Source organism: Triticum dicoccoides, chromosome 3B (assembly GCF_002162155.2).
Source record: "Triticum dicoccoides isolate Atlit2015 ecotype Zavitan chromosome 3B, WEW_v2.0, whole genome shotgun sequence".
In the NCBI taxonomy this organism is placed as follows: Eukaryota; Viridiplantae; Streptophyta; class Magnoliopsida; order Poales; family Poaceae; genus Triticum; species Triticum dicoccoides.
In genome coordinates, this window is record NC_041385.1 from 374,521,765 (window position 1) to 374,536,256 (window position 14,492).

The window sequence follows — 14,492 nt, forward strand, 5'->3', positions numbered from 1 at the left end:
AGGATCTTTGTCACCTACATCAATTGGCAATTTCTCTACTTGCGAGCCGTTAGATTCATCAAACTTCACATCTACGGTATCTTCAACCTTTCGGGTGAAATTGTTGTAGACACGGTAAGTGTGAGAATTTGAGCCATAACTGAGTAGGAAACCTTCATGAGACTTAGGAGCAAATTTTGAACGACGATGCTTATCAAGAATGTAACACTTTGAGCCGAATACTCGAAAGTATCCAACTTGGGGTTTGTTATCGGTGAGAAGCTCGTAAGCCGTCTTGCCGAGTAGCTTGTGAAGATATAGACGATTTATTGCATGGCAAGCTATCTCAACCGCTTCCACCCAAAAGTGTTTTGACGTCTTGTACTCATCAAGCATCGTTCTCGCCATTTTGATGAGTGTCCGGTTCTTCCTCTCAACAACTCCATTTTGTTGAGGTGTGTACGTAGCCGAGAACTCATGTGAAACCCCTTCTTTGTCAAGAAAGGTGCCCACATTGGCATTCTTGGACTCCGTTCCGTTGTCGCTGCGAACCTTCTTGATCTTCACTTCAAATTGATTTTGGGCCTTCCTAGCGAAGTTTTTGAAGATCTTTTGGACCTGCGATTTATCATCAAGAAAGAACACCCACGTAAATCTTGAAAAATCATCAACTATGACTAGTCCAAACGAGTTACCACCGAGACTCTTGTAGGCGTTGGGACCGAAAAGATCCATGTGAAGTAGCTTGAGCGGTCTCCTTGTAGTCATTATGTTCTTCACGGGGTGGCTTCCTCCAACCTGTTTTCCTGCTTGGCAAGCGCTGCAAAGTCTATCCTTATCAAATATGACATCTTTAACACCAAGGATATGATCAATAAGCTTGTCAAGGTTTCGCATGCCCACATGACCTAATCGTCTATGCCACAACCAGCCTTTGGAAGATTTAGTATTTAAGCAAGTTCTAGGTTGAGCCTTTTTAGTGAAATCAACAATGTATAGGTCACCTCTATGTATGCCGATACAGACCATTTTATGATTATCTCTTCTAAACACTTGGCAATCTACTTCAGTAAATAGGATATTGAATCCAAAGTCAGCTAGTCTAGATGTAGAAAGTAGATTATAGCCAAGAGATTCAACGAGCATAACATTTTATATGGAGCTGTCATGTGAGATGGCCACCTTACTGAGGCCAACCACCTTAACCTTTGAGTTATCACCAAAGTGACATACTTTCGAGGGCCGTCATTTTTAGCAAGCTCACGAAACATATCTTTGTCTCCGGTCATGTGATCGGTACATCCACTATCAAGGACCCATTCCTTTCCTCCAGCCTTCCTCCAGCCATGTAGCCACGAAGGTTAGCCATAAGACCAAAGTGTCTCATAGACTCTTCAAGATCAAAATCATTATCCTCATCCTCATCATAGTATCCATGTTCAACATCATCTTGCAAATGATCATTTCCTAGAGAGAGTGATTCATTACATATATGATTTTGACAATGTTCATCTCTAACAATTCTAATAGCTTCGGAAATAATATTGCTAATGATTCCAACATCTCCTTTGGCACGCATAAGATTGGTAACCTCAAATAAACAATCTCCAAACTTAGGATCATTGGAATTCATCTTATTCAAATCAATAGACTTGTGAAGAATCTCATCTAAGTTTTTCAAGGAATAGTCCGGAAATCATTCCTCAAGAAATCTCCATATGGTATAAGCACAATCAAGAGTTGGCAAGTGACCAATCAAATTTCTAGGCAAACCTCAAGTGATAAGCTTGATAGTTCTAAGATTGCGAATCATGTCAAGAGACTCATCATGGGTAGGATGAAAGGGACCAACAAGGGGTTCCCAAGGAGTAGTAATGTATTTGTTCAAGTGATATTCATGAAAATTTCCAAGAATCTCATTTTCCACTCACTAAAGAACTCTCCATCAAGCATAGGCACTCTACGTCTAAGACTCCCCAACGTAAACTCATCCATCTTCCTCCAATGGTGATTAAATGAAAGCAAGGGAGACCAATGCTCTGATACCAATTGAAAGGATGGAGAAGAGGTGTCTAGAGGGGGTGATTAGACCCTCAACAAATAAAGTTGGCAGTTTTTAAGTTTTTCAAGTTGAGGTGGTAGATTAACACAATTTCAAGCATACACGATACAATTCAAGCGAGCATGCAAAGAGTATATGAGCAGCGGAAAGTAAAGCATGCAATTTGCAAGAAGGTAAAGGGATGAGATTGGAGTGTGCAAACGCAATTGGAGACACGGAGATTTTTGGCGTGGTTCTGATAGGTGGTGCTATTATACATCCACGTTGGTGGAAACTTCAACCCACGAAGGGTAACGGTTGCGCAAGTCCACGGAGGGCTCCACCCGCAAAGGGTCCACGAAGAAGCAAGCTTGTCTATCCCACCATGGCCATCACCGACAAAGGACTTGTCTCACTAGGGTAGATCTTCATGAAGTAGGCGATCTCTTTGCCCTTACAAACTTCTGGGTTCAACTCCACAATCTTGACGGAGGCTCCCAAGTGACACCTAACCAATCTAGGAGACACCACTCTCCAAAAGGTAATAGATGGTGTGTTGATGATGAACTCCTTGCTCTTGTGCTTCAAATGATAGTCTCCCCAACACTCAACTCTCTCACATAGATTTGGCTATGGTGGAAGGATGATTTGAGTGGAAAGCAACTTGGGGAAGGCTAGATATCAAGATTCTTGTGGTTGGAATGGAATATCTTGGTCTCAACATATGAATATGTGGTTCTCTCTCAGAAAATGAATGCTGGAAGTGTAGGCACATTCCCAAACCCGGTGGGACCGAATAGTGAAACTCGGTCAGACTGATTCGGGTCAAAATGTGAACGTTAGAGTTTTCGGTGGGACCGACAAGGTCAACTCGGTGGGACCGATGTGCAGGGGTTAGGGTAAACCCTCAACTCGGTTTGACCGATTACTCAAACTTGGTGGGACCGAATTTGGTAATAAGAAAACTGAGTATTGGTCAAGCAGACTCGGTGGGACCGACTGAACAAACTCGGTGAGACCGAAATTGTTGCAATAAGTCACAGAGAATTTGCAAGCCCATCTCGGAGAGACTGAGATCCCATTGGTGAGACCGAAGTGATTAGAGTTTGGCGGTGGCTGTGTCAAATGAAACTCGGTGGCGCCGGATAGATCAAATAGGTGGGGCCGAATTTGACTTTTAGGTTTAGGACATGTGGAAATGAGAAAGTGGTTGAGGATTATTGAGCATATCATTAAGCATTTTGAGCAAGCAAGCCATTAAGCAACACCTCATCCCCTTTTAATAGTATTGGCTTTCCTATAGACTCAATGTGATCTTGGATCACTAAAATGAAATTGTAGAGTCTTGAGCTTTTGCCAATATTTTTTGTTAGCATCTTGAAGGGGTTCCACATCCTCTTGTCCATGTCCATGCCACTCCAATGTTGAACTTATCTGAAATATACTAAGTGGAAATATTAGTCCAACAAAAGATATGTCGATATTAATTACCAACATCATTCAGGAAGTACTTATGCTTTCACATACTCTTTAGATCACATCAAACGCAGACAAAGTTTCACTTCCTTGATACGAAAGCAAGCAGGACTTGGCTGAATTTATGTGTTGTGTGGAGTATACAAAAACGTATAGAAAGCCCACCAACGATTTTTTTAAGAATCCAAGATGCATGTCTCGTGCCTACATTCTACCGCAACCTCGTTATAAGCGGGGCATATGCGCCCCCTTTTTTTGTTGATGAAATCATTAATTAAGGCGTATCATTGCAAAGATCACTTTTACCTTCTCAGGCGCTGACAAGTGACGCTGCATGTGCATCACTTGTCGCCACCTGAGAGTTTTTTTTCTTAGATTCGTTTATTCAAAACGTTTCATTTCTTGAACCGTGCGTCCAAATTTCAAGCCGTTTTATCAGTTGGATTTCTCGTGTCGAGATATTTGAAATTAGATCCCTTGTGTTTTGATGAACTTTTTTTCACGAAAAACCTGGACAAACCAAAAGAAAAACCCGTAACCAAAATCACATTTTTTTTCTTTCCAAGAGGCACAACTGTGCGTCTCACGGAAGCAAATCTATGCCTCTACAAGAAGCGGATTTGTACGGAGTGAGCGCCCAACACAGGATACATGATGACGGCTAGACGCACCATTTGTCGCGCTCTCAGCCCAACCCACCAAAATGACCCTTGAGATTGATGCTTTTTTATAGATGAACAGAAGGACAATTCAACATGCTTTAATGGGTACGACCCGCCCGTTCGACGTGCAGGGAGAGCTGTCATTCACAGCCCACATCCAACTCTTGCATCTGCAGCAGGCGATCACCACGGTCCAACGCGACCCGACAGTGGAGGATTAGTTCACCTGGCCTTGTGATGCATCGGGAGCCTACGCTGCGCGGTCGGTCTATGATAGATTGTGCCTAGGATTGCATTGTGTCCCCTTTGATACCTTCATATGGAGGAACTGGGCCCCACTCAAGTGCAAGATCCACGTTTGGCTGACAGTGCAACACCGGATTTGGACATCGGATCGCAGAGCCAGGCACGATCTGCAGGAAGCCCCATCGGCGTGCTATACTTGCCTCCAGGATGAGGATAAGGCAGAGCGCATCCACATTCAATGTGGGTACGCGAGAGACATTTGGAATCTATGCTTAAGGAATCTTAACATTACCGTGCGACAACCCGACAGGGATGATACTTTAATTGATTGGTGGCTCCGGGCTAAGTTTCCACGCGCAAACAAGAGAGGGTTCAACACTTTGGTCACGACAGTTACTTGGGAATTTTGGAAACAAATGAATGGTAGAGTGTTCAACCGTGCAGATCAAGTTATGACGGTGGCACAACTGCACAGACACATCTTTGATGAGATCAAGGCGTGGAAAGAAGCTGGTTTGGGCGTTGTAGTACTCCACAAATTTGTGAGAGGGCATGCTTAGGATTTAGGTATTGGTGTGGGTTGTAGCCTTGAGGGAGTATGTCATTGGCATACTCTGGGAAAAAAAAGACTGCTGCTTTTTTTTTAGGTTTCCCAGAGTGCTGCTCTAGCCGCTTGTTCTGTCTGCCAGAAACCAAGGCCAAGAAGCCCATGACGCATGACCGCGCCTGAGACCAAAAGCCTTGCCCACCATATTGGGCGTCCCTTTCCTCTTTGTGCTGCGCTCCTCGTTTTGTTGCGACAAAAGAGCGGCGAATAGAGCGGCGAGGGCGTGAGGGGCCCCTGCTGCTTGTGGCGGCGGCAATGGAGAGGGGCGAGAGCATCCTGGATGCCGTGCTCGACGAGGAAACCCTAGATTTCGGCGGAGATGACGTCGAGATGGCTGACGCGGAGGCGGACGAAACCCCCATCCCCGACCCCCCCGCCGCCGGAGCAGGAACCGCTGGCGGTGGTGCGCAGGCGGGCGGACCGGCGGGCAAGAAAAAGAAGAAGAGAAAGTCCGGGAGGAGTAAGAACAGGGGGAGGCCTGATGGGCCACCCACCAAGATCGGCGACATTAATCGGTAAAAACCCTCGCACCACTCGCTTAGGGTTTTGGTTATGCCCGAGACGAAATTAGAAAATTAATGTTTGTGTATATACCACCTGCTATTTGTTTTATATGTTTTTGTTTCACAAATCGGGAGTATTGAGTAGACTATTGCGGAAATTGGTTTATACGTATAATGGTTTTGATCATCCTTTCGAAATGTTTGTTTCTTCTATGTGAAATTTTTATATGAAGTAAAATGCTCACACCGTGTTGATGATACTGAATGCAACGAAGCAATTGCACTATATGGTCAACAAACATTGCACATTTTAATAGAAATTAGTTAATTGCTATCATGAATACAAAGACTTCTTTTCACAAGAGGATTATACAGAGTTTAGTTTTCCAACTGACTTGTAATCCAATACTCCAACACTTGTATAAAGCTATCGCTACTTTGGTTTGCCCAACCAGCCTGTCAAGGCAAATTATTTTGCTTCGTTGTGTTATTTATTTTAGGTTGCTAACTGCCCAATCCTTTATACCTTTTGCAGTTTTGTACTTGACACGTGCAGGCGCTTGAAGGAGAAAAAGTCATACCTTGTCTGGAATGCTATTGGCTGCCTTGGTGTTTCTGCTGTCAGCGATCTTGTACGAGAGGTATACAATTCTTTTGTTGAACAGTATGTAAGGAGGTTCAGTTTATCAATTGACGTACTTTTGAAAAGTTTACTGTCTTGGTTGAGATGGATCATTTTCTTACTAAAGCACAAATATGTCATAATTTGTTAGTGTAAGCTATTGTACTGGACCTCTCTGTTTTTGTTTGTGCCTCAGTGGTGTGGACTGGTAGGTATTTGCCCAATGGACTTGCATACCCTTGTAACCCTTCATAGGAAATCTGTTGCTCTTACAAATATTACTGCCTTGATTCTTTGCAGTTCCACGGATTAGTTTGTTTTAAGTAATTGAGAAGTTTGGAGTTTCTCTGAAGAGTCACTGAATAATATTTCCTTCTATGCTTGGTGAAAAAAATCCAATTGCAGTTAAGTTCCTATTTTAAAGCTGTGCCTTGTATAATTCTTGCTGTTTATATAATCAGATAGCAATATTTTAGAACCTGTAAAGTTTAGTATTCATGAGTTGTTATCTATTGCTAAGTACATTCTATTCTAGGTTGAGGCCATTCAGAAGTGTGGTGGGCAGACGATTGCTGATGGAAGTCGTTTCCGGACAGGTGGTGGAATCCTCTGGAACATCTTGAAATCACGAGAGCCAAAGGCATACAAGGAAATTATGGTGAAGGGAAGGGAGCTTGAGGTAAGATATTTATGTGACTTGTCAAAGTGCTAGTTTTCGCACTACAATTCCTCATGTATGACTGTTTAGTGCAATAGCCATTTCCTACAGCAACCTTTCGCGACGTGATTTTTTTGTACATGCCATGTCGTTGTCACAAAAAGCAGGCAAAAATTAAGGAACTTAAGATAATTTTGTTAATCTTGAGTCTTGATGAGCCAGCCTGAGTGAACTAGTATTAACAGAATGAGTGGATGTTTTGCACGACCATTCCTCATTTATGGCTGTTTAGTGGTTAGTGCAATAGCCATTTCCTACAACTCCCATTCACCAGGGAAAAAAAATTGTGTACGTGCCACGTCATTGTCACAAAAAGCAGGCAAAAATAGACGAACTTAAGATAATTTGGTTAATTTTGAGTCTAGATGAGCCAGCCTGAGTGAACTAGTATTAACAGCATGAGTGGATCCTTTGTGATTCATGTAGAAAATTATTATAATCAATCTTTGTTATAAATCAAGTAATAAATGTAAAATAGCTACCATGCCAAAATAATTTCACTATGTTGAAGACTGATGTGCTACATTTCTCTACAACAACAACAAAGCCTTTAGTCCAAACAAGTTGGGGTAGGCTAGAGGAGAAACCCATAAGATCTCGCGACCAACTCATGGCTCTGGCACATGGATAGCAAGCTTCCACGCACCTCTGTCCATAGCTAGTTCTTTGGTGTCTCTCAACGGACTCCTCCCATGTCAAATTCATCTACCCCGACCTCTCTTGACATTCTCCGCACGCTTTAGCCGTCCGCTATGCACTGAAGCTTCTAGAGGCCTGCGCTGAATATGCCCAAACCATCTCAGATGATGTTGGACAAGCTTCTCTTCAATTGGTGCTACCCCAACTCTATCTCGTATGTCACGGTCTCGATCCTTCCTTGTGTGGCCACACATCCATCTCAGCATACGCATCTCCGCCACACCTAACTGTTGAACATGTCGCCTTTTAGTCGGCCAGCACTCGGCGCCATACAACATTGCGGGTCGAACAACCGTCCTATAGAACTTGCCTTTTAGCTTTTGTGGCACTCTCTTGTCACAGAGAATGCTAGAAGCTTGGCGCCACTTCATCCATCCGACTTTGGTTCGATGCATCAATACCCCCATCCTCTTGCAGCATTGACCCCAAATATCGAAAGGTGTCCTTCTGAGGCACCACCTGCCCATCGAGGCTAACCTCCTCCTCACACCTAGTAGTACTAAAACCGCACATCATGTACTCGGTTTTAGTTCTACTAAGCCTAAACCCTTTCAATTCCAAGGTTTGTCTCCATAACTCTAACTTCCTATTTACCCCCGTCCGACTATTGTCAACTAGCACCACATCATCCGCAAAGAGCATACACCATGGGATATCTCCTTGTATATCCCTTGTGACCTCATCCATCACCAAGGCAAGAAGATAAGGGTTCAAAGGTCAAAGCTGACTCTTGATGCAGTCCTATCTTAATCGGGAAGTCATCAATATCGACATCACTTGTTCGTAGATGTCCTTGATGAGGGTAATGTACTTTCCTGGGACTTTGTGTTTCTCCAAGGCCCACCACATGCCATTTCGCGGTATCCTATCATAGGCCTTCTCCAAGTCAATGAACACCATATGCAAGTCCTTCTTTTGCTCCTTGTATCTCTCCATAAGTTTTCGTACCAAGAAAATGGCTTCCATGGTTGACCTCCCAGGCATGAAACCAAACTGATTTTTGGCCACGCTTGTCATTCTTCTTAAGCGGTGCTCAATGACTCTCCCATAGCTTCATTGTATGGATCATCAGTTTAATTCCATGGTAATTAGTACAACTCTGAGCATCCCCCTTGTTCTTGAAGATTGGTACTAATATACTCCATCTCCATTCCTCTGGCATCTTGTTTGCCCGAAAAATGAGGTTGAAAAGCTTGGTTAGCCATACTATCGCTATGTCCCCAAGGCCTTTCCACACCTTAATGGGGATACAATCAGGGCCCATCGCCTTGCCTCCTTTCATCCTTTTTAAAGCCTCCTTGGCCTTAGACTCCTGGATTCGCCGCACAAAACGCATGCTGGTCTCATCAAAGGAGTTGTCCAGTTCAATGGTAGAACTCTCATTCTCCCCATTGAACAGCTTGTCGAAGTACTCCCGCCATCTATGCTTAATCTCATCGTCCTTCACCAAGAGTTGGTCTGCTCTGTGCTTGATGCATTTGACTTGGCCAATATCCCTCGTCTTCCTCTCTCGGATCTTGGCCATCTTATAGATGTCGCTTTCGCCTTCCTTCGTGCCTAACCGTTGGTAGAGGTCCTCATACACGCTCGACCCCTTGCTTCACTGTCAACTCGCTTTGCAGCCTTCTTCGCCATCTTGTACTTCTCTATGTTGTCTGCACTCTATCTAGGTATAGGTGTCTGAAACAATCTTTCTTCTCTTTAATCACCTTCTGGACATCATCATTCCACCACCAGGTATCCTTATCTTCGCTTCTCCTTCCCCTGGACACTCCAAACTCCTCCGAGGCCACCTTACGAATGCAAGTCGCCATCTTCATCCACACATTGTCTGCATCCCCTCCCTCCCAAGGGCCCTCCTTAATGACCCTTTCCTTGAATGCCTGAGCTACCTCCCCCTTAAGCTTCCACCACTTCATTCTAGCGACTTTGGTACGCTTATCCCGCTGGACACGAATCCGAAAGCGGAAGTCAACAACCACCAGCTTATGCCGAGGTACAACACTCTCTCCAAGTATCACCTTACAGTCTAGGCACGCACGCCTATCTTCTCTTCTCGAGAGGATGAAATCAATCTGGTTAGAGTGTTGGCCACTACTAAAAGTCACCAGATGTGATTCTCTTTCTAAAGAGGTTGTTAGCTACAATCATGTCATAGGCTAGAGCAAAGCTTAAGACATCTTCTCCTTCTTGATTCCTGATGCCATAGCCAAAGCCCCAGGCACCCCTTCAAAACCTGTGTTAGATGTACCTATGTGGCCATTGAGGTCTCCTCCTATGAAGAGGTTCTCGCCAACAGGTACACTCCTAACCATGTCTTCCAAGCCTTCCCAGAACTCCCTCTTGGTGTTCTCATTGTGGCCTACTTGCGGGGCATACGCGCTGATAACATTGAGAACTAAATCCCCAACTACTAGCTTGACCAGGATAATCCGGTCCCCACGTCTCTTGACGTCTACCACTCCATACTTGAGGCTTTTGTTGATCATTACTGTTTGCAGCCGTCCCCATGTACCACAGCTTGAAGCCTTTTGTCCCCTACATTTGGTTTCCTTGACGCAAAGGATATCAACACCTCTCCTCACCGCTGCATCAACTAGCTCCTGAAGCTTCCCTGTCGGAGACCCTATGTTCTAGCTACCTAAGCGAATCCTCCTAGGCTCGGCTAGCTTCCTTACCCTTCGCACTCGTCGAGTCAAATGCAAAGACCCTTGCTCATTTTCCACTCCATCCGGGTGCCGATGTAGCGCGCCACTAAGGATGCGACGACCCGATCCTCGCTCACTTGCCACCGTATCCGGATCAAGATACGGCGCGCCACCAGGGGGTGACGGCCGGGCCTTGCCCATTTGACACCACACCTGGGTTCCGATGTAGTGCGTCGCTGAGAGGGTTACGCCCCAACGAAAATCTTTTGGGTTTCATCTCCATAAGAGTGGCCGAGTTTTTACGTTGGCTTGCCAAGCCTATCACAACCCTTCTCCTTTACCCGGGCTTGGGACCGGCTATGTTGAGACAACATAGGCGGACTTTGTGCTACATTTTTCTCATTCTCTTTTTATATACCAACATTACAACTGATGGTGCTGATTGGTACGGTGAAGTACCATTTTACTGCACTTTTACTCGATCTGAATGGTCTTTGCTACCACTACCATGTTTAATTATGTCTAATTGATTTTTCTACTTTCTCCTTTCAGAAGCAGTTCATGTATACGAAAGGCAGACCACAGATGAGCAGAAATGAAGATGCAAGCTCACAGGGCACCGCGCTAGTTGACGAGGAAATTGAAGCACATGATGACCCTGAGCACTTGGTCGATGCAGAGGAAGCACCTCCTTCTGTTGATAAAGCTGAACCTCGTAAACCAGTAGCCGACAGGATTCGTGTGCCTGTTGCTTATGATGATCTTTTTGAAGATGGAGAGATACAAGAAGAACAACCACAAAATTGAAGTATTCCAAAGGTTTTGCCTGCTCAGAAAGCAAGATTGCAGAATGCGAGGGAAGAGGGTCGATGTATGTTTGCGGTGAAGCGACCTTCTTTCCCAAGGACTCCCCTTTTTCCCCTTGTGTGATTGAGCAGTAAATCATGCAAATATGCAGCAACTGATGAGTTCTATTGCTGCTAGGAGTGGAAGTTGTACGAACAATATTGAGCCTAAATTCAGTGCTGAATGAAAACTATGGTTTTACAACTGTCCAGTTCATTTTAAGGATGTATTACTCCTGAGTACTAGCTGGGTTTGGATATGCATTATGGCGCCAGGCTCAACAAGTAGGACTGGTCGTTGGTCCAATATCGGCATTTTTTTCCCCAGTTCTAGTGTAGCTTTGTGGGAGCTAATAAGTGAGGTCCTGATTTGAAGATTGCCAACCGCGCCTACCGTGTGGTAAGCGAGGTCCTGTTTAAGTCTTGAATTTGGCTAAATTTCTGGATGAGCCATTTCACCGCTAATCTTATGGTGTTTTATTGAATGGATTTTCGTAGGAAGTTTGTAGGTTTGAAAAGTTTTTTTTTTTGTAAATTTATTTGTAGGATTTAGGATTGAATCATACTAGAAGGCCACACTTTTGCTGCGCCCATAAACAATGATGAAGAATCTACCGCGCGCGCGCAAAAAAAAAAGAAGATGAAGAATCAGATATGCCCCATTGACGTGGACTTCAACCTATGTCATTACTAGAAGCAAACTGCGTTTTTTTTGGTGAAACAAGAGCTATCATTAAACAGTAGCATTACAATCATTCTGCAGGCATTCAACTAGAAACCTAGGAACAAAGTTGATCCATAAACATCTCCTTCTAGTCGAAGAAGCCTGCTTAGCACAAAGATGTGCCCCTTCATTAGCTCCACGCCCAATGAAGTTCAGTTGGAAAAATTCCAAGTTGCTACTGAGCTCTTCAATCTCTTAGAGAATCGGTGCAATTTCAGATCTTCCCTGCTCTCGACTCCTCCAGAGGTTGACTACCTCTCTCGCATCAGTTTCTATTGTGATGTTGCCCCCCTCCCGCCCCCAAGGTGAGCTGCTTCCGCCCCCTCCCCCCCGCCGGCGGCCACCCCGGCCCCGGCGTCCACCTCTCTCCGTCGGCGGCCACCCCGGCCCCGGCGTCCCCTCCTCCCCTGCTCTTCTCCTCGCTCCGGTGCGGTCTGCCATGGCTTCTGGTGGCAGCAGCCCCCCTTCGGCCTCGTCCCGCCTGCGGCCTATCGTCTCGGGCCTGGGTCTGTCGAATCGCCGGGTTCTGCTGGGTTGTCGGCCCGGGCTCCTGCCGCCGCGTGCGGCACCGTGCCGGTGCCGGCGGCGGGCGCGACTGCGCCTTGGCGCCGTCCTGGCCCCTCCCTCAAGGCCATGTGGCGCCGGCGCAAGGCGCTGCAGAAGCAGTCCGCGGCAGGCAGGTCGGGTCCTCGCTCGCGCTCGCCTTCTTCTTCCCCTGCGAGCGGGAGGTGCCGGCAGATCTATTTGGCCTGTGTTTCAAGTGTTTTCGAGAGGGGCATCAGAGGGAAGACTGCACCTTTCCGCCTCTGTGCATTCGCTGCGGGCTCGAAGGCCACATCTCGCCGGAGTGTAAGAGGCCGCGGAGCCCTCGCTCCAAGGAAGATCTCCGGCGTGAGGCCATGGCCAAGGTTGCGCGCTCCTCTCAGCAGATGCTGCCGGTTGGGCCTGCGAACAGGCTATCGCCGGTCGCTCGGCAGGCCGCTCCGGTGGAGAGGCCCTCGCCAGTGCCGGCCGACACCGCACCTGTGGGGCTCAGCCTGGCACCGCATGCTGCTGTAGGAGGTGTTTGCATCCTTCGCCGCTCGCCGGAGATGGACGACCTTGAAGCGCGGCTCAAGCTCGCCGTGGTGGCTTATGTCGGTGGCCCTCGGCCGCCGGTTTCGTGCTTGGATGCCGCGGAGGCCATTGCGATGGAGCTGAGCATCCCGCGACACTGTTTCTCGGTACACAAGTACCACCCGGAGGACTTTCTTGTGGTCTTCTCTTCGGCGATCTGGCGAAACAGGGCACTGTCTGCGGGCTCTGTCGATCCTGGGCCATTCAAGCTCTTTATTCGGCCATGGCTGCGACAAGCGCAGGCCGTGTCGAGGATGATGCGCACGCAGGTTGATCTCATGATTGAGGGAGTCCCATCTCATGTCTGGACCAGGGAAACGACGATGGAGCTGCTGGGCACGGCGTGTCTCGTTGACAACCTCGCGCCGGAGACAGTAAGCAGGGAGGATTTGTCTCTGTTTAAGGTTCGCGCTTGGTGTGTTGACTCGGACGCGCTGCCGTCGGACAAGCTTATTTGGGTCCCGGAGCCTGAGGTTGACGAGGGACCGGCGACGAGGATGCCGACTTCACGGCAGCTCTTGGAGTACAAAGCGCTCATCCATATCGGGCGGATCAGGGAGCACGAGGGACTGGGCACTTGGTTATGGCCTCCAAGCCCTGACGGGAGCGGCCAGAGCGGCATGCCGGACGATTCAGGCGACTTCTCTGGCCGTGGAGAATGGAGAACCTTGCCCTGGGCGCGGGGAGTGCGTGATCACCGCGGCCCGTCCAATGGTCACCATGGAGGTTCGTACAGGCAGGCGCTGCTGGGGCGCATCGGGCCCTCCAACTGGCGCATCCCCCCTATGGTGGATGGCGGCGCTACCATCGCGCGGCCACGTGCTGCTGCTCCGGCGGCCACGGTGCCGTCGCCGGGCGCTGCGGTGGTGACTACGGTGGCCGGGAGTTCGCAAGGCAAGCCTGGGACGGAGGAGGTGGAGCCAGCGCCTAGCAGACAGGTGGGACCCGCCTCGCGGTCACATGTGCAGGATGGGGCGCAGCCTGCTGCCGACCAGGTGCCTTTTGACCAAGTTTTGGGCCCGCAGCCGCCTTTAATTCAAACCAGGTATGAGGAGATGAGCGACACGTGCCAGGAGGTTCACGCAGTTCTGGAGCCAGCCGGGACGGGGCCTATCACGATCTTCGGGGCTGTTCCAGATGGATCCGGGGATCCCGAGGTGTGCACGTTGGTGCCGCCTTCTGCGGGGCAGGGGGAGGGCACCCAGGCCCTAGATAGTTGCGCCTTGCCAGCTGTGCGGGGCCAGGGGGAGGCGGTTGGTGCAGATGCCGCGCCGGTGCCCACCATGGAGGCGGGGCCACTGGTGCGGGCAGTGCCCAATTCATTGGTGCTGCGCGCTGCAGATGAGAGGGGCCCAGCCTTGGATCCCCTGCACGCCGCACCTGAGGTGGATCCTGTGCCACAAGACAAGGATGGGAAGCGAACGGATCCCGATGCGCCTAAGGTGGATCCCGCGCCACATGATAAGGACGGGGGGCAAACGAGCCCTGACGCGCTTCAGGGTTTGGGTCCCGTGGGCCCTGGCACGGAGGTGACTACGTCCCATGCATGCATGCATGAAGAGGCGCTTCAGGGTTTGGCCATCCGGATGCAGGCCGGAGCAACTGG

General features: G+C 48.0%; 1 protein-coding gene across 1 annotated transcript; it reads left to right on the top strand.

Annotated features, from left to right (window-relative positions):
- The first annotated feature begins 5,136 nt into the window (after positions 1 to 5,136).
- Positions 5,137 to 11,252, top strand: LOC119276101. Its single transcript, XM_037557088.1, has 4 exons — positions 5,137 to 5,526; positions 6,050 to 6,155; positions 6,672 to 6,815; positions 10,754 to 11,252. Exons 1-4 carry the CDS (start codon positions 5,267 to 5,269, stop codon positions 11,006 to 11,008), a joined length of 765 nt encoding a protein of 254 aa, XP_037412985.1. The 5' UTR covers positions 5,137 to 5,266; the 3' UTR covers positions 11,009 to 11,252.
- The last annotated feature ends 3,240 nt before the right edge of the window (positions 11,253 to 14,492 follow it).

Bases quoted from the DNA above. Each gene is read 5' to 3' on its own strand.
- LOC119276101 (XM_037557088.1), top strand. From the start codon at position 5,267: ATGGAGAGGGGCGAGAGCATCCTGGATGCCGTGCTCGACGAGGAAACC. The intron at 6,156-6,671 runs GTATACAATTCT...ATTCTATTCTAG, and splicing joins TCAGCGATCTTGTACGAGAG to GTTGAGGCCATTCAGAAGTG. The intron at 6,816-10,753 runs GTAAGATATTTA...TTCTCCTTTCAG, and splicing joins TGAAGGGAAGGGAGCTTGAG to AAGCAGTTCATGTATACGAA.